General features: G+C 46.9%; 1 protein-coding gene across 1 annotated transcript in view; it reads left to right on the top strand.

The window, feature by feature from the left end:
• Positions 1-12789, top strand: part of slit3 (slit homolog 3) — a gene marked incomplete at its 5' end in the record, with an annotated part of 237039 nt that extends 224250 nt beyond the window's left edge. Inside the window, 5 exons of the mRNA XM_084147010.1 lie at positions 1981-2018; positions 9127-9281; positions 9543-9831; positions 10780-10985; positions 11171-12789. Of these exons, the coding sequence (XP_084003136.1) occupies positions 1981-2018; positions 9127-9281; positions 9543-9831; positions 10780-10985; positions 11171-11412 (930 nt within the window). The 3' untranslated portion in view covers positions 11413-12789. The remainder of the gene's footprint in view (positions 1-1980; positions 2019-9126; positions 9282-9542; positions 9832-10779; positions 10986-11170) is intronic.
• Positions 12790-20278: the final 7489 nt, after the last annotated feature.

The following is a 20278-nucleotide window of genomic DNA, read 5'->3' as shown; positions in this document are numbered from 1 at the left end:
CCACCAATCAGGCCTTTATGGTAGAGTGGCCAGACAGAAGCCAATCCTCAGTAAAGGGCACATTATAGCCCGCTTTGCCAAAAGGCACCTAAAGACTCTCAGTCCATGAGAAACAAGATTCTCTGGTCTGATGAAACCAAGATTGAACTCTTTGGCCTGAATGCCAAGCATCACGTCTGGAGGAAACCTGGTACCATCTCTACGTGAAGCATGGTGGGGGCAGCATCATGCTGTGTGGATGTTTTTCAGCGGCAGGGACTGGGTGACTAGTCAGGATCGAGGGAAAGATGAACTGAGAAAAGTACAGAGAGGTCCTTGATGAAAACCTGCTCCAGAGCACTCAGGACCTCAGGCTGGGGCGAAGGTTCACCTTCCAATAGGACAACGACCCTAAGCACACAGCCAAGACAACGCAGGAGTGGCTTCGGGACAAGTCTCTGAATGTCGTTGAGTGGCCCAGCAAGAGCCCGGACTTGAACCCGATCGAACATCTCTGGAGATACCTGAAAATAGCTGTGCAGCGAAGCTCCCCATCCAACCTGACAGCTTGAGAGGATCTGCAGAGAAGAATGTGAGAAACTCCCCAAATACAGGTGTGCCAAGCTTGTACCGTCATACCCAAGAAGACTTGAGGCTGTAATCTCTGCCAAAGGTGCTTCAAAATAATTACTGAGTAAAGGGTATGAATACTTATGTAAATGTAATATTTCCGTTTTTTCTAGAAACCTGTTTTTGCTTTGTCCTAATGGGGTATTGTGTGTAGATTGATGAGGGGGGGGAGGGGGGAGGGGGGGGGGGGATGTCATCCATTTTAGAATAAGGCTGTAACATAACAAAATGTGGAAAAAGTCAAGGGGTCTGAATACTTTCCGAATGCACTGTATGTTACATTGAAACATTGTAGAATAATGTGCCAGTCTCCAGTGTGATCTATGCGTCTGTGTGACATGAAGCAGAGCTGTCTGGCTGATAGCCGTAGAGACAGTTGGCCACCATCTGCCCTGACTCCCTCCCTGCTTCTCATGTCCATGGGAGGGGAGCCAGCTGTGTGGTGAGAACTCTCTCTCTCTTCCTCTCACTCCCTCGCTCTCTCTCTCCCTCTCTCTCTCCGTCTCCCTTTTCCTCTCTCGCTCTCTCTCTGCTTTCGACACCTTGTAGAGCATGCCCCCGATGAATTGAGGCTGTTCTGAGAGCAAAAGTGGGGGGTGCAACTCAATATTAGGAGACAGGAGAGAGGAGACAGGAGATAGCACAGCTAGGAGAGGATGAGGAGATGGAGGAGGAGAGGGTTTCACGTGGGAATGAAGGGCTGCTGGTGAGAGGGTAGAGGAGAAGAGAGAGCGGTGAGAAAAACAGGAAGGAGAAGTGGGAGTGGACAGAGGGTGGTCTAGTCAAGTGATGTGAAGGTGGGGGGTGAAGCACTCATCTGTCCAGACCTAACCTCCCTCACACAATGGGGGAGAGAGGGAGAGAAGAGAGAGAGAGGGACAGGAGGAGGAGGAGGTGGCAGAGTAGAGGCCTCATTACTGTCAGATGAATGCCTGGGTCCTCACTGTGTTAATGTCCTGCCCTTTACCAAATACCACAGTAATCCCTCTATTAGTCTAATGGACCTCATCTGACATTATTCAGGAGAGAGGGATAGAGGAAGAGGGAAAGGAGCATAGAAACATCACAGAAGATTGGAGAGGGTTTGATGGGGAGTGTAGAAACATCACAGAAGATTAGAGAGGGTTTGATGGGGAGTGTAGAAACATCACAGAAAATGTAACGAGAGCGTTTCAATCACTACCCAATTCCCTCCCACTCTTTCTAGGTTCAGCCATCCACTGCCACGCCTACACTATCTGTATTGGTAGGTACCCTTCAGAAAGCAGCCAGCCCTTGCCTGCCATGTCACTGTGATTTAGAGCAGTAGAAAGGAGCCTATAGAGGCGGTCAAAGTGTCTCTCTCTCGTCTCTTTTCTCTGCTCCACTCAGCGTCAGCACAAGATGGCTCTTTGTGAGCTGAATGCCACGTGAGAGCTGAGTGGAGAGACTTTTATGGGCTGAGTCACAGAGGAGAGGAGATGAGAGGAGAAGAGAGAAGAGGACAGGTAGCTTATGAACAAAGTGGGGCTACTGGTAGAGGCTGCAGAGAGGAGAGAGAGAGTGAGAGAGAGAGCTGCTGCAACAGTAAAGCCAGCAGTCATCTCTGAGAGCAGACAGATCAGACCCAGACAGATCAGACCCAGACAGATCAGACCCAGACAGAACAGTCCCAGACAGATCAGACCCAGACAGAACAGTCCCAGACAGATCAGACCCAGACAGATCAGACCCAGACAGAACAGTCCCAGACAGATCAGTCCCAGACAGAACAGTCCCAGACAGATCAGACCCAGACAGAACAGTCCCAGACAGATCAGTCCCAGACAGAACAGTCCCAGACAGATCAGACCCAGACAGAACAGTCCCAGACAGATCAGTCCCAGACAGAACAGTCCCAGACAGATCAGACCCAGACAGAACAGTCCCAGACAGATCAGTCCCAGACAGAACAGTCCCAGACAGATCAGACCCAGACAGAACAGATGCAGACAGAACAGATGCAGACAGAACCAGACAGTGGAGTCACTGGACCGGGCCGTAACTCAGCTGTGTAGTGAGCTTGTGGCTCCGGCTCCTGTAGACAGAGGCTGAGTCCCAAATGGAACCCTATTCCCTATATAGTGAATAAGGTGCCAATTGTTCCACAGAGGTCAGGAGAATGGAGTGTGACGTCTGGCTGGTGGATACACCACCACCGCCAGGAACCCTAAAGGAGACCATGAGACCGGTGTGTTTAGACCATGTTTAGCTCCCTGTCTCTGGGAAGCTGGAGTCAAGTCCATTCAAGGGCATAGCTGACAACACTGTTGTGTTTTTTTGCACCTAGCTAGCCCCAGCCATTAAGATGGTTTAGATAGCTGCTGTTAGACCTAGCTAGCCCCAGCCATTAAGATGGTTTAGATAGCTGCTGTTAGACCTAGCTATCCCTAAGAGTAGCCAGCCAGGCAACATCCCCCCATTCCTCAGACCCCATACACTAAACAAGCTTGTAGTTCACTAGTGTGCTTCTAAGGAAACTTAATTGAGGTTGCTTACAGCTGCAATCTGGAACTTTGTTGGTTGTCTGCAAAACATCAATTTAAACCAGTCTGGTTAGGGCTACATTGTAAGCAAATGATAGCGCTGGGTAATTAAATGTTGAAATGTAAATAGGATCTACAGGGTAGCTGGTTCAAGATATCTTTCTCCGATGAAGGCAACCAGTAAGTTTGTATAATTTTATAATGTGGTTTGGTAAAGAGAGAAAGATGGAGTATTTGATTCTCTGCTGACAGGAAATGTACTTCCCCTTGTCGACGTGCAGGGGGCTGCTGAAATCTGCCACAGCTTTCTGATCGCTTTTATTGAATTCCATAATGGGCTGCTTTAAGCTAATATGCAGGCTGGGCACACCATGTCCCCCTCGAAAAATAGCATTGCCTCTGGAAAACTTCAGCTTGTCAAAACACAGACAAAGCCCAATATTGGCAAAGGTTGGAGGGCTGAGCTACACGATTCACCTTCCTAGACTGGACCTCTGCTGTCCCTCTGTGGTCATAGGGTATCATAGCAGGATGGGAGCTCCTCTGTCGAACACCTAGTACCACTTCACACTTATTTCCCAGAGAGCATTAACACCTTGTTGTCAGGTTTGCCATTTAAAATAGATAAAAACAGAAGTAAGCCTCTTGACATTTTTTCCTAGACCTCTATGCTCCCCTCTTCCCTGCTACTCCCCCTTAGCCAGGATGTGCATGTGGGTTTCAGTAACGAGTGACTGCTGTCAAAACCAGAGACACTGGATGAAAATGTCATTAAAGTGTAATAAAGCCGGACTTCCATGTATTGAATTGAGGCGGAAGTGGGGTCTTTGCAGGCAGGCTGACCGTTGTGTTAGTTGCAAAGGGCCTGTTTTCAGATTGGATTGAAATTACGGGCCCATAATGCAAACCACACATGATGCCTGCCTGCCTGCCTGCCTGCCTGCTTGCCTGCCTGCCTGCTACCTGCCTGCCTGCCTGCTTGCCTGCCTGCTGCCTGCCTGCTTGCCTGCCTGCTGCCTGCCTGCCTGCCTGCCTGCCGCCTGCCGCCTGCCTGCCTGCCTGCCTGCTGCCTGCGTCTGTGTTAGCTCTTTGTTGAGCCCAGACCTTTTGTACTGAAACATCCCCGGCGGAGTGTTGAGTTGTGTAGGGCTGTGTGTCCTTTACCTGTCATCTCAGCTCTGTAGTGCTATATCGGACCGCTCTAATACAGGATGAGTAAAGGCCCAGTGAACTACTTATGTGAAGAAAAAAATATATAAATGTTTTGTTAATTATTTTTATTAACATGATTTTTCAGGGGGTGCTGCAGCACTCTCAGCACCCCTACTTACCACGGCTATGGAACTAACACTACTTTTTTACTGGCTGTTAATGTAATAATGCGGTCATTGAACCACTGCAGGAACTGTCAATCAAACGTTTTTAACAATCAGCCAATAGGAGAGCTGCAGTAGGGGAGAGCCTTGCTGTTTTTAGACCACAACCCAACAGCGGTAAGGATAGGAAGAGCTAGTTTTGAGCTGCACTCAACTTCACCACACAGACCCTATGCTTGTTGGCGCTCTCTCTCTCACTCTCTCTCTCTCTCTCTCTCTCTCAATTCAAATGGCTTTATCATTGCCAAAGCACGTGAAATAGATAAAAACAAAAGTGAAATAAACAATATAAAATGAACAGTAAACATTACACTCTGTCACGCCCTGGCTCTGGGGACTCTTGTATGTTGAGCCAGGGTGTTAGTTTCTTTGTGTAGTGTCTATGTTTTGTGTTCTATGTTCAGTTTCTAGTTCATGTGTTTTCTAGGTTGGCCGGGGTGGTTCTCAATCAGAGGCAACGAGAATCAGCTGTTGCTTGTTGTCTCTGATTGGGAACCATACTTAGGCAGCCTGTTGTGCACTTGTGTTTTGTGGGATCTTGTTCCGTGTAGGTTTGTGTTTGTTAACCGAGGACTTCACGTTTCGTTTCGTTTTGTTGTTTTGTATTTTTGTATCGTGTTGCCAGTACTCTATTAAAGAAGATGTACGCATATCACGCTGCGCCTTGGTCCACTCATTATGACGATCGTGACAGAAGATCCCACCAAAACAGGACCAAGCAGCGTGTCCAGGAGCAGACAGCCTGGACTTGGGAGGAGATTTTGGACGGGAAGGGGTCCTGGACTTGGGAGGAGATCCAGGCCGGGATGGATCGCCGTCCGTGGGAGGAGACGGTGGAGGCGCGCCATAGAGAGGAGCAGCGGCGCCAACCGGGCCGACGTCGGACACGCAAGAGGCAACCCCAATAATTTTTTTTGGGGGGGGGCACACGGCATGGACGACGGGGCTGCTGGAGGCAGCTACAGGGCGAGTTTGGGGATTAGGAGAGGAGGCCACCGGGTTTGGGGGGCTGGAAGGGAGGTTGGCGGAGCCTAGAGGTAGAGCAGAGCCAACTCCCCGTACTCAGGCTAGACAGCGTGAGACTGGGCAGGTTCCGAGGTATGCGGAGCTGCGTACTGTGCCGCGAGTGGTCCGGCACAGTCCGGTACGTCCTGTGCGAGCACCACGCACGTGTCGTGCTAAGGTGGGCATGCAGCCAGGACGGAGTGTGCCGGCTCAACACTCGTGGCCTCCAGTGCCCCTCCTCGGTCCCGGATATCCTGCGCCAGTGTCACGTGCTGTAGTGCCAGTACGAGTACACAGCCCTGTATGTCCTGTGCTGATGCCTCACACAGTGTGTGTAAAAATAGGCATTCAGCCAGGACGGGTTGTGTCAGCTCTTCGCTCCAGACCTCCAGTCCGTCTCGCCAGCCCGGCCCGGCCTGTTCCTGCTCCCCGCACCAAGCCTATGGTGCGCGTCGCCAGCCCGGCCCGGCCTGTTCCTGCTCCCCGCACCAAGCCTGTGGTGCGCGTCGCCAGCCCGGCCCGGCCTGTTCCTGCCCCTCGCACCAAGCCAATGGTGCGCGTCACCAGCCCGGCCCGGCCTGTTCATGCTCCCCGCACCAAGCCTGTGGTGCGCGTCGCCAGCCCGGCCCGGCCCGTTCCTGCTCCCCGCACAAAGCCTGTGGTGCACGTCGCAAGCCCGGCTCCGCCTTTTCCTGCTCCCCGCACCAAGCCTATGGTGCGCGTCGCCAGCCCGGCCCCGCCTGTTCCTGCCCCTCGCACCAAGCCAGTGGTGCGCTTCGTCAGCCCGGTCCGGCCCATTCCTGCTCCCCGCACCAAGCTAATGGTGCGCGTCGTCAGCCCGGTCCGGCCCGTTCCTGCTCTCCGCACCAAGCCTGTGGTGCGCGTCGTCAGTCCGGCACAGCCCGTGCCTGTTTCACCGGTGCCTGGTCCACACCGGAGCCTAAGCAATCCGCTCCACCGATGTCCAGTCCAGCTCCAGCCAGCGGGGCCAGACCAGACCAGGGGCGCTACGGGGGGGTTGTTAGTGGGTGGTGGTCACGCCCGGAGCCGGATCCGCCTCCGAGGAGGAATGCCCACCCGGCCCCTCCCCTGTTGGTTTTATGTTGTCGCAGTCCGCGCCTTTGGGGGGGGTACTGTCACGCCCTGGCTCTGGGGACTCTTGTATGTTGAGCCAGGGTGTTAGTTTCTTTGTGTAGTGTCTATGTTTTGTGTTCTATGTTCAGTTTCTAGTTCATGTGTTTTCTAGGTTGGCCGGGGTGGTTCTCAATCAGAGGCAACGAGAATCAGCTGTTGCTTGTTGTCTCTGATTGGGAACCATACTTAGGCAGCCTGTTGTGCACTTGTGTTTTGTGGGATCTTGTTCCGTGTAGGTTTGTGTTTGTTAACCGAGGACTTCACGTTTCGTTTTGTTGTTTTGTATTTTTGTATCGTGTTGCCAGTACTCTATTAAAGAAGATGTACGCATATCACGCTGCGCCTTGGTCCACTCATTATGACGATCGTGACACACTCACAAAAGTTCCAAATGAATAGAGACATTTCAAATATCATATTATGGCTATATACAGTGTTGTAACGATGTGCAAATAGTTAAAATACAAAGGGGAAAATAAATCAACATAAATATGGGTTGTATTTACAATGGTGTTTGTTCTTCACTGGTTGCCCTTTTCTTATGGCAACAGGTCACAAATCTTGCTGCTGTGATTGCACACTGTGGTATTTCATCCAATAGATATGGGAGTTTATCAAAATTGGATTTGTTTTTCGAATTCTTTGTGGGTCTGTGTAATCTGAGGGAAATATGTCTCTCTAATATGGTCATACATTTAGCAGGAGGTTAGGAAGTGCAGCTCAGTTTCCACCTCATTTTGTGGGCAGTGTGCACATAGCCTGTCTTCTCTTGAGAGCCAGGTCTGCCAACTGCGGCCTTTCTCAATAGCAAGGCTATGCTCACTGAGTCTGTACATAGTCAAAGCTTTCCTTAATTTTGGGTCAGTCACAGTGGTCAGGTATTCAGACCCCAGGCTACTGTTGTATCAACCCTTAGACCAAACACAATTACCCAGCAGTAACTAGGCGAGCCCAGAGGCAGTACAGCCTGTTCTGTACACAGCAGTCAGTCAGTATGGGAACTGGAGCTGTCGGACAGCAACAGGCCTATTATCATTGTGAAACGGACTTGTGCTCCTGGGCCAAAATAATCTGACTCAGCCTGAAGCCACCAGCATCATTGCTTGCTATTCCAGTAGTTTTTTCTGCTTTGGAGAGGGTTTTGCGGGCTCAGTGTGATGAGGCAGAGAGTGCCCTGCCATGTTTTAAACATGAGTAGTGTGAAAGGCAATCGCTCTCCGGAGGACACACACACTGGTCTCCTCCCGAGTATTCTCGCGTTGCCATGCCTCCAAAATCACGTCGTTGTCACGCCTTCCTGTTTTAAGGAAGTCTGTTTCGCAACGAGGCTACCTCCAGAGTGCTGCTATTGTTCACAGGGCCAGAGTGGAGCCATCACACGTGTCCCGGCACTCACAGTGCTCTCACTGTCCACACAGTACGTGTGTGAGAGGTCTCAAACCGCATGGCTGCATAGAATCACACCCAAGGAAAGCATTCAACACTGCTCTCCTTAATAAACCAAACAAGGGCTCTCGAACAATTCAACTGACATAGAATCTTGTGTGAGATCCTTTAGAGAAAGCAGTCTCCTTCTACTCAATTTGTCCTTCAATAGGTGTTTTCTTCTTAAGTGATAATGCCAGAGAAGCCGGTGTTTGTTGGATACATTGGCTTGGGTGCCAATATATCCAACAAACACCGGCTTCGAGGGCATTATCACTTTTATACAACGGGTTACCATCATTAAAAATGTTATTTTGATTAATTTATTTGTGCTATTTCATCCTTCCACAAGATATAGTCCCAACACAAATCTAGGGTTTCTAGAGACGCGACCCAGTCGTTCGTTCTTTTTGTTCTGTATCTATGGACGCGACCCAGTCGTTCAGTCTTTTTGTTCTGTATCTATACACGAGACCCAGTTGTTAGTTCTAAATGTTCCATTGCCATACTGGCTGGCAACGTTCTTATCCCTTGCTTGCTAGCTAGCCAACTACAGCTAACTTACAGTCACGTCTAAAAGTTCTGCCAGAATAACAGCAAAGTAGATGCATTTGCATTTGTTTAAGCTGTTTTCTAGTGACATTTATTTGGATACATCCATAACAATGAGCTAATGAGGCGCGATTTTGCCTGGCGTAGAGAATGTGCTCACTCGTCAGGACACTGTTGTTCAGAGGAGCTAGCCAACAACACAGCTACAGTAACACAATCACTTCAAACTGAAGCTGGAAAGACTACAAATTAGCTGCGTTTCGTTGTACCTTTTTTCAATGGACATTTTTTTGGTATATATCCATAAAAATTATACATTCTATAAGAACTCTTATACTACAACAATATATCTAATGTCTCTCTCTCTCTCTCTCTCTCTCTCTCTCTCTCTCTCTCTCTCTCTCTCTCTCTCTCTCTCTCTCTCTCTCTCTCTCTCTCTCTCTCTCTCTCTCTCTCTCTCTCTCTCTCTCTCTCTCTCTCTCTCTCTCTCTCTCTCTCTCTCTCTCTCTCTCTCTTAAAAGTGTTGAGTCTGTGAATGACGGTCTATTCCACACGGTGGAGCTCCTGATTCAGAACCACTCTCTGAGCCTGGTGGTAGACAAGGGAGCCCCCAAGAAGCTCGGCAAGCTGCCCCGCCAGCCCTCTGTGGACCACAGCACACAGCTCTACATAGGAGGTAAACAGAGACCCATATAGCACATATACCTGAACGGACCCATTACTCCTTAAAAAACACACAGAAGAATCTACACTGTGCATACCTACAGATATTTACGTTTCAAATTGAAACTGGTCAACCGATGAAATGTCAGGCCATCAAACCAGAATGTCATAATAATAAAACACCCTTTTTCTTCCATCCATCCCTCCCCTCCTCCCCCTCCCCCTCCGCCTCCTCCCCCACCTCCTCCACCTCCCCCCTCTTCCTCCCCTCCAGGCGTGCCCTCAGCAGTGGTGGCATCAGGCCTGCGTTCAGGTCCCGACCGCAGCCCCCAGGCCTTCAACGGCTGCATCCACAACGTCAGGATCAACGGAGAGCTCCAGGATCTGGGGGCAGCACCACGCAGGGTGGAAGGCATCCTGCCAGGCTGCCACTCCTGCAGCGTGTGTGCCCAGGGCGCCTGCAGACAGACAGGCGACACGGGTGTGTCCTGCGAGTGCCCACCCAGCCGCAGTGGACCCCTCTGTGACCAGAAGACCACCACCAGCCCCTGTCAGAGCAGCAGGTATGGCCTGTCTAACAGCTACATATCAGACCACCACCAGCCCCTGTCAGAGCAGCTGGTATGGCCTGTCTAACAGCTACATATCAGACCACCACCAGCCCCTGTCAGAGCAGCTGGTATGGCCTGTCTAACAGCTACATATCAGACCACCACCAGCCCCTGTCAGAGCAGCAGGTATGGCCTGTCTAACAGCTACAAATCAGACCACCCCCAGCCCCTGTCAGAGCAGCAGGTATGGCCTGTCTAACAGCTACATATTAGACCACCACCAGCCCCTGTCAGAGCAGCTGGTATGGCCTGTCTAACAGCTACATATCAGACCACCACCAGCCCCTGTCAGAGCAGCTGGTATGGCCTGTCTAACAGCTACATATCAGACCACCACCAGCCCCTGTCAGAGCAGCAGGTATGGCCTGTCTAACAGCTACATATCAGACCACCACCAGCCCCTGTCAGAGCAGCTGGTATGGCCTGTCTAACAGCTACATATCAGACCACCACCAGCCCCTGTCAGAGCAGCTGGTATGGCCTGTCTAACAGCTACATATCAGACCACCACCAGCCCCTGTCAGAGCAGCAGGTATGGCCTGTCTAACAGCTACATATCAGACCACCACCAGCCCCTGTCAGAGCAGCAGGTATGGCCTGTCTAACAGCTACATATCAGACCACCACCAGCCCCTGTCAGAGCAGCAGGTATGGCCTGTCTAACAGCTACATATCCAAGACACCTCAACATAGGCTTTTAATCATAACTAATTAATTCATAATGATCCTCATCCTCAACACATTACTATATTCACACACATACAAATGGACTCATGCTTTTACACTTGCTCATGTTTAATAATGTTATAAAATATGAATAATATGTACTCAACGTGGATTAATTATTAAACACACATACATGACTATTCCTCACATGAACTGTAAACCTCTTTGTTCCAGGTGTATCCATGGGCTGTGTGTGCCTAAGGCATCATCCTACAGTTGTCAGTGTGCTGAGGGCTACACAGGGCAATACTGTGACAGGAGAGAGGAGCCTCAAGCCTGTAGGGGACACCAGTGTGGACACGGAGAGTGTAGGGTCACAGAGAGTGGGGAGCGCTCCTGCCACTGCCAGCCGGGCTACACTGGCCCTGCCTGTGCCACAGGTGAGAGGAATACACACGCACCTAGGCTGTTTCCAACATAAAGAAACTGTTTCTGTATGGACATTCTACTGCATACAGAAACTTGACTCTCAGAGGTCCATAGTAATAATAGGCTATAGAATCTGAAATCATCCATGTCAGAATGAAATAAGTTACTGTGAAGCTCTCCCATTGACCTCTATTAGATCTGACGTGCCAGGGAGAGGCGGTGCGTGAGCTGCTGAAGCGCCACCAGCCCATGAAGACATGCACCTCCACCAGTAAGATCCCCCGGGTGGAGTGTCCCCGCGCCTGCAACGGAGGCCTCTGCTGCGCCCCATCCAAGAGCCGGAGGCGGAAAGTGGTCTTTAAATGCACCGACGGGAGCTCATTTTCTGAGGAGATGGAAACCACCCTGGAGTGTGGCTGTGCCAAGTGCCCATTGTAATATCCAGATATCCACATGGATACAACCACAAACAAAATAAGGGACCTTCTGCCAGAGACCAAAAATAAAATATATTGTAAAATAAAACATAGAACTTATTTTTATTATGGTATTTTTTTTTAAAGAAGAGACTTGATCATTGTTTTAATATGTTTTATATTATTGTGTCATATGAGAAGTTATTTTGTACCTAAAAAAATAACAAAACAGATTAACATTCCTGAAAGTATATGAATTTATATGTATACATTTATATAAATGTATAACCTAACCCATGGTTTTTATTTGCCCAGTGTACTATTGCATGTGATTGTACGTGTTGATATGATAGGGGAGTCTTTGGACACTTTAAATGTGGAGCGAGACGCTGAGGAAGCAATTGTACAAAAAGGCTGCGAAGAGAAGCAGAAGATGGCGCTGCATCTCCCCAGACATAAAGAAGAGGAAGGCAGTCTTTTTCCTGATCTTCAGCTATGGTGGAGGCAAACAAGGAACTGTCCCACTTTGCTCCCCAGCTTTATAATGGACCATCCCCACCACCAAGCTAGCTGAGCTCACGCTAAAGGATATGAACTCTTATCCACAGAGCTTGCAAATAGTGATTTATACTTTGTGCCATAGGAAAACCTTTTACATTGTTGTTGTTGATTTGTATTTGTTTGCCGTTCCACATCAGAGATTCTAGAGTACAACGGGCCAGGATGGCATCTACAGTTTCCTGTCAGCCAGTGAAGTTCTTCTGAGAGTCTGTACCGTGTGTTTCTTACATGGTAGCATGACAGAGACAGACAGTCTGAGGCAGAATGTGGACTTTGTTTATGATATGGCGACGGAACGACCCATACGATGGTTCCACCATAGAAATAGGATCATAGAATCCTGCATATACTAATAATAGAATTGATTATATTTCTATGGGTTCTATTTCTATGACAAACTCATGAAGTTTGTCTTGGTGTCCAGGAATCATCAGCAAGATAAGGTGTTGTGTCTGTGTGGTCACTGCTCAGATGGAAAAGGACTTTATAACACCTGGCCTGGGAAATCTTTGTTGGACTCGAATCATAACCGTCCGTTACTACTAGCACTATTAATGAAGCCCATGAAGTCATCACAGGATGTGAGGGATCATCACAGGATGTGAGGTATCATCACAGGATGTGAGGGATCATCACAGGATGTGAGGGATCATCACAGGATGTGAGGGATCATCACAGGATGTGAGGGATCATCACAGGATGTGAGGTATCATCACAGTCATCCCCCTGTCAGTCAGAAAATATCCAGTAACACTTTGTTAATTTTTCTTTTATTATATTACAACATTATGACACTGTTGTAACGTACAGTACATTTCAAATAAAGTGTTACCAAATATACCTCAATTGAGAGTTTTGCTGTGATCAAGTTCTGTACACCCCTTACCCCCAGTCCCTCACCCTAACTACTCCAATACCCCAAAACATTACATTACGGGACGTGTAGGCTCTACAATGGAAATGATCTGTTGTGAGATGCCTTGTATTCTATAATAATAGTGACTATTATGTTGGCCATAATATAAGTTGCATTCTCCAGACATATAATTTATTTCTGGTAAAACATGAATAATTATGTTGAATGTTGAAATTAAAACTACCATGAAACTAGTCTTTGTGTTTGAGTTAATGTAAGACTGACTGATTACACTGCATGCTGTAGACATTGTAGAAATGTTCCCTCTAAATAGGCGAATGTTTGTACAATATTGGTGAATTGTCCCCCAGATCACAACAACTGGCAAAGACTTCCTTGTTTAGAAAAGGCCTAAACTTCCCTGTGTCTACAATTCTATTTCATCAAGCGGTAAATATTTATAGAAATAATCCCCTTCAAGAGGAAATAATCTGTATTTGAAATCAATGGTGGGCCTCGAGTTGCAAGGCTTTCCCATGCATCAGTGACAACTGCAATAATCCTCCATTGAGTCCTTTAATGAATTACTTATTTGGGGGCTTTGCCTATACACACACAGTTTGAACTCTAGTACCTTATAGATAATGAAATCACAGGAAGGGCATATGTTGTATTCTGTGTATGTTGTATATTTTCCACCATTTCAATCTGTTTGGTAGTGCTTCCCAAAGGTCTCCTGGAGTACCCCAGTCAGTCCATGTCTTTGATGTATCCCAGAACTAGCACTGCTGATTCTAATGGTCACCTAATCATCAAGCCCTTCATTAGTTGAATCAGCAGCGCTAGTTCTGGAATGCATTCAAATAACAGGCTGGGGGTAGCCTACTCGAGGAAAGGTTTGGGAAACACAAGTGTAGTTGTTGCTTGTGCTGAAGTGACTGTTTTTACAGCATGATGTAGTATCCCTATTGACCACTAGATGGTGGCATCCACTACAGCTGTTATTCTACCTATAGGCCTACACTGACACCAAGCACAGATGATCATTTGTGTTGGGATAAACATTGAGCTTTAGTTGTCAGGCTACTTTCTATTTCTGAATCACAGGAAGAGCAATTACATACTTATTATTGTGCTATGTCATTAGTAAATCTGTGATGGAGTGGAATAATTAAAATAAAGCTGTGTGTGTTCAAGGTCAGAGATAATCAGAAATGCTTGTGTTCGTTACACTGTTTTTTCTAGCTGGCTTTATCTCCCCACTTAAAACATGTTGGCTTTGATACTGTAAACAGTTAGAGAGTGGTCAGTCACCATGATGAAAGAGAAAACCTTGTAAGAAGATCAAATCTAAAAACCGAGGCGGGCGTAGCAACAAATTGGATCAAAATACAGACGTCTAACTCTATTATCACAGCTGATAAGCTAGGCCGGGGGAAAGAGGGATTTAAAGCAGTAACAGATATGCAGTGACTGGAAATAGTCACGGATTAATGCAAATAATAACAAATAATACCCTGGCTTTAATGGCTGTTTGAAGTCTTTGACTTCCGCATGCTAATTACAAAAGAGTAAATCATTCCATGGGAGTCTTTACCCTGAGCTCCCGTCTGGCAGGCGGTACCGGTGCATCAAGGCTCAGATCAACAGACTCCTCAACAGCTTCTATCCCCTGGCCATAAGACTGTTAAATGGCTAACAACTACTGCTCCCCCTCACACCTACGCTGCTGCTAAAGTGATTATTGATTTGATTTATTACTACCACTACGCTGCTGTTCATTGATTATTTATTTCCATTACCATTAGTATCTATCTATTTATCCTGCTACTGGTCACTATTACTCCTGTTTACATGTATATATTACCATTAGTATATTACCATAGTATTTATATATTCCTGCTACCAGTCACTTTGAAGCCCTGTTTACATGTATATCCACCTATCACGCCTACACTGACATTCACACAGTCAAACACTCACACTAACACACGCCCACTCACCACCACACACACACACACCCACTACTTATGCTGCTGCCATACAGTTTACTATTATAAATATTTATCCTGCTACCAGTGACTTTCTCCTAGCCTCTGCCTACATGTACATATCTACGTTAAGACTGCGGTATCCCTGCACATTGTACATTTGGTACTGGCACTGACTTTATTCTCTTATTAGTTGTACTTTTTTTATATATTGAATACTGCACTGTTGGGGAGGGCTTGCAAGTAAAGCATTTCACTGTAGCCTACTTGTGTATGTGACAAATAAAACTTGAAACTTGAGCGCCTCCACTCCTACACTGAAGAGGGATTTTGTTTGTCCTTTTTGGTATTTTTTCAAATCCTTTGAAGAAGTTCTGCCTCATTATGCTCTGTGACATGCCTCATAAAGAAAGGAGGAAGGGTAGAAGGGTGGAACGGTGGAACGAACAGGGGTGGTATTCCCTCTGCGGTCCTCCCTCCCCCTGGGGGAGAAAGGTGGGTGCACTGTAGCAGCACCCTGCCTGGACCTGTTGGCTCAACGGAGGAAATACTACTCATAATTCCTCAGCATTATCCACAACAGTTGAGTTATGCAGGGAGGCAGGTCTCTCATGGCAATAAAGAGAGGGATGGGCTGGCTTTAACATGTCTGTCAGTTTGTCATCCAACCCATGTGTGATGTGAGAATTCAGGCACGGAAATAATGGATGATAGAATGGAGCCGGAGGGGATGACTGCCGTTTTATGGGCTCCTGTTAACATTCACAAGGCCGCAGGGCCAGAAGGATTACAAGACATGTACTCAGAGCATGCGCTGACCAGTTGGCAAGTGTCTTTGCTGTGATTTTCAACCTCTCCCTGACCCAGTCCATAATACCTACATGTTTCAAGCAGACCACCATAGTCCCTGTGCCCAAGAAGCCAAGGTAACCTGTCTAAATGACTACCACCCCGTACCACTCACATCTGTAGCCATGAAATTCTTTGAAACATCCCAGAAACCCTGGACCGACTCCAATTCGCATACCGCCCCAACAGATCTACAGATGACACAATCTCTATTGCACTCTACACTGCCCTTTCCCACCTGAACAAAAAGAACACCTACGTGAGAATGCTGTTCATTGACTACAGCTCAGCGTTCAACACAATAGTGCCCTCCAAGCTCATCACACCTATTTGTCTATAGCCTCGTTATTGTTATTTTATTGTGTTACTATTTTACCTTTTAGCAAATGTTTCTTAATTTGTTAAAACTCTGCATTGTTGGTTAAGGGCTCGTAAGTAAACATTTCACAGTAAGGTCTACACCTGTTATATTCGGTGCATGTGGCAAATAGCATTTTATTTTATTTGAAGCCTACACTCATCCCTCCTCAATACACTCAAAATTGCTCCTGTAAGTCGCTCTGGATAAGAGCATCTGCTAAATTACTAAAATGTCAAATGTTTTAGTATAGGGCCATGGCTAGCACAGAGAAAATGGCGAGAGAGAGAGAGGAAGAGAGAGAGAGGGAGAGAGGGGGAGAGGGAGAGGGAGAGAGAGGAAGAGGGAGAGAGGAAGAGAGAGGGGGAGAGGGAGAGGGAGAGAGAGAGAGAGAGGGGGAGAGGGAGAGAGAGAGAGAGGGAGAGGGAGCGAGCGAGAGAGAGAGAGAGCGGGAGCGAGCGAGCGAGAGAGAGAGAGAGAGAGAGAGCGAGAGCGAGAGAGAGAGATCTCACCACACAGCTGGCTCCCCTCCTATGGACATGACAAGGAGGGAGTCAGGGCAGATGGTGCTCAACTGTCTCTATGGCTATCAGCCAGACTATGGCTCTGCTTCACAGATCACACTGGAGACTGGCACATTATTCTACAATGTTTTCATGTAACATATACACTGAATATACAAAACATTAGGAACACCTTCCTAATTTTGAGTGCACCCCCCCCCCCTTTTTGCCCTCAGAATAGCCTCAATTTGTCAGGGCATGGACTCTACAAGATGTTGAAAGCGTTCCACAGGGTTGCTGGTCCAATTTGACTCCAATGATTCCCACAGTTGTGTCAAGTTGGCTGGATGTCCATTGGGTGGTGGACCATTCTTGATACACACGGGAAACTGTTGAGCGTGAAGAACATAGCAGTGGTGCAGTTCCTGACACAAACCGGTGTGCCTGGCACCTACTATCATACCCCATTCAAAGGCACTTACATTTTTTTGTCTTGCTCATTCACCCTCTGAATGGCACACATACACAATCCATGTCTCAATTGTCTCAAGGCTTAAACGTCCTTCATTAACCGGTCTCCTCCCCTTCATCTACACTGATTGAAGTGGATTTAACAAGTAACATCAATAAGGGATCATAGCGTTCACCTGGATTTATGGAAAGAGCAGGTGTTCTTAATGTTTTATCCACTCAGTGTAGGAAGTACATAACATAACACAACATCGGTTTTCAATGTTTCTCTTTAAATTGTGATATTTATTTTACAAGTAGCTGGATGATCCACTGCTATCTAATCTGGTTGTGGTTGGGTTGTTGTTGTGGTAGGGTTTTGGTTGGGTTTTGGTTGGGTTGGGTTTGGTTTGGTTTTGGATGGGTTGTGGTTGTGGTTGGGTTGGGGTTGGGGTTGGGTTGGGGTTGGGTTATAGTTGGGTTGTAGTTGGGTTGGGTTGTGGTTGGGTTGGCTTGTGGTTGAGTTGGGTTGTGGTTGGGTTGTGGTTTTGGTTGTGTTGTGGTTGGGTTGTGGTTGGGTTGTGATTGGGTTGTGGTTGGGTTGTGGTTGTGTTGTGATTGGGTTGGGTTGTGGTTGGGTTGTGATTGGGTTGTGGTTGGGTTGTGGCTGTGGTTGGGTTGTGGTTGGGTTGTGGTTGGGTTGTGATTGGGTTGTGGTTGGGTTGTGGTTGGGTTGTGGTTGGGTTGAGATTGGGTTGTGGTTGTGTTGTGGTTGGGTTGTGGTTGAGTTGTGATTGGGTTGTGGTTGGGTTGTGGTTGTTGTTGGGTTGTGGTTGGGTTGTGATTGGGTTGTGGTTGGGTTGTGGTTGGGTTGAGATTGGGTTGTGGTTGGGTTGAGATTGGGTTGTGGTTGTGTTGTGGTTGGGTTGTGGTTGAGTTGTGATTGGGTTGTGGTTGGGTTGTGGTTGTTGTTGGGTTGTGGTTGGGTTGTGATTGGGTTGTGGTTGGGTTGTGGTTGGGTTGTGGTTGGGTTGATGTCTAGCCCATATACAGAGTGGTAACAGGTTCAAAACAAAAACAAGCTCTGCCCACACAGCTATAGCTGCTGTTTGGCACCGTTCACTGCAGCTGGCTACATTACAACACAGCTATAGCTACTGTTTGGCACCGTTCACTGCAGCTGGCTACATTACAACACAGCTATAGCTACTGTTTGGCACCGTTCACTGCAGCTGGCTACATTACAACACAGCTATAGCTGCTGTTTGGCACCGTTCACTGCAGCTGGCTACATTACAACACAGCTATAGCTACTGTTTGGCACCGTTCACTGCAGCTGGCTACATTACAACACAGCTATAGCTACTGTTTGGCACCGTTCACTGCAGCTGGCTACATTACAACACAGCTATGGCTGCTGTTTGGCACCGTTCACTGCAGCTGGCTACATTACAACACAGTTTGGAGAAAGAGCTTAAATGCAGTGTATGCAGTGGCCAAAGATTATTAGAAGAGAAGTGAGAAGTGACGCAATGCAATCTATTTTTTCCTTCACAACAAAATGGAAGATTCTCAATTAGAGGTAACCTAACATTAAGTTAGCTAGCTTGCTAGCCTAGCTGGACTAGCTGGGTAAGTTAGCTAGCTAACGTTACAGTGCTGTATTGAACTCAAAGCCATCAGCTAAATCATATAGCTATCTTTTGGTATACACACTGACAATCAATTTCACTTATGCCAGGGTATTCACTGCTAGACTGGTAACTACCTTCAGCAGAGTAAACGTGTTTGTTTGTTTGTTCTATCTTTGACTGATGTTAGCTAATGTAAGCTAGCTAATGTTACTCTTATTTGGTATCTCAATTTGGTAGCAATCTATTCCACCCTTGTCTGGAAAACACTCCGTTACTAAAATAGAATTGTCGATATAGCTAACTCACTGTTTGTGTGTTGGTAGCTATGATGAATGTGTATAAATAATTTATGGTTGGTTAGTTGGTTCTCAGCCAGTCTCAACTGGCTAGCAATCGTGCTGCCAATTTAGTGATGCCAGCAAGCTGACAATATTGAAACGTACATGTTAGGTATGCTTAGCTAGCCAGTCTAATAGAGATCAATACAATGAAATTGTGTATTGTTCAGTATTTTGTTGTAGGTGGTACAGAATCTGATTCCACCAACATGCGCTTCCAACCCCTAGCTCTGCACAAGGTGAAGGTAACTTGGCCAAAATATTTTTCAAGCTGACGGCAAAGATAGCTCAATTTACAGTAAGCATGGTATAAACATGAATTGGTTTGTGTTTGTACGGTTTGTGTTATGGGGTTACAAGCAGTTGTGGAAAAAGTACTCAATTGTCATACTTGAGTAAAAGTAAAGATACAGTGACTTGCAAAAGTATTCATCCCCCTTGGCGTTTTTCCTATTTTGTTGCATTACAACCTGTAATTTAAATGGATTTTTATTTGGATTTCATGTAATGGACATACACAAAATAGTCCAAATTTGTGAAGTGGAATGAAAAAAATAAGTTGTTAAAAAAATATATACAAAATAAATAACGGAAAAGTGGTGCGTGCATATGTATTCACCCCCTTTGCTATGAAGCCCCTAAATAAGATCTGGTGCAAACAATTACCCTCAGAAGTCACATAATTAGTTAAATAAAGTCCACCTGTGTGCAATCTAAGTGTCACATGATCTGTCACATGCTCTCATTATTTATACACCTTTTCTGAAAGGCCCCAGAGTCTGCAACACCACTAAGCAAGCGGCACCACAAAGAAAGTGGCACCATGAAGACCAAGGAGCTCTCCAAACAGGTCAGGGACAAAGATGTGGAGAAGTACAGATCAGGTTTGGGTTATAAAAAAATATCAGAAACTTTGAACATCCCACGAAGCACCATTAAATCCATTATTAAAAAATGGAAAGAATATGGCACCACAACAAACCTGCCAAGAGAGGGCCGCCCACCAAAACTCACGGACCAGGCAAGGAGGGCATTAATCAGAGAGGCAACAAAGAGACCAAAGATAACCCTGAAGGAGCTGCAAAGCTCCACAGCGGAGATTGGAGTATCTGTCCATAGGACCACTTTAAGCCGTACACTCCACAGAGCTGGGATTTATAGAAGAGTGGCCAGAAAAAAGCCATTGCTTAAATAAAAAAATAAGCAAACATGTTTGGTGTTCGCCAAAAGGCATGTAGGAGACTCCCCAAACAAATGGAAGAAGGTACTCTGGTCAGATGAGACTAGAATGGAGCTTTTTGGCCATCAAGGAAAACACCATGTCTGGTGCAAACCCAACACCTCTCAT

Source organism: Coregonus lavaretus (assembly GCF_964263955.1).
Source record: "Coregonus lavaretus genome assembly, chromosome: 29".
NCBI classification, from domain to species: Eukaryota; Metazoa; Chordata; class Actinopteri; order Salmoniformes; family Salmonidae; genus Coregonus; species Coregonus lavaretus.
Note: the sequence above shows the minus strand (reverse complement) of the source record. Positions and strands in the feature narration are given on the sequence as shown.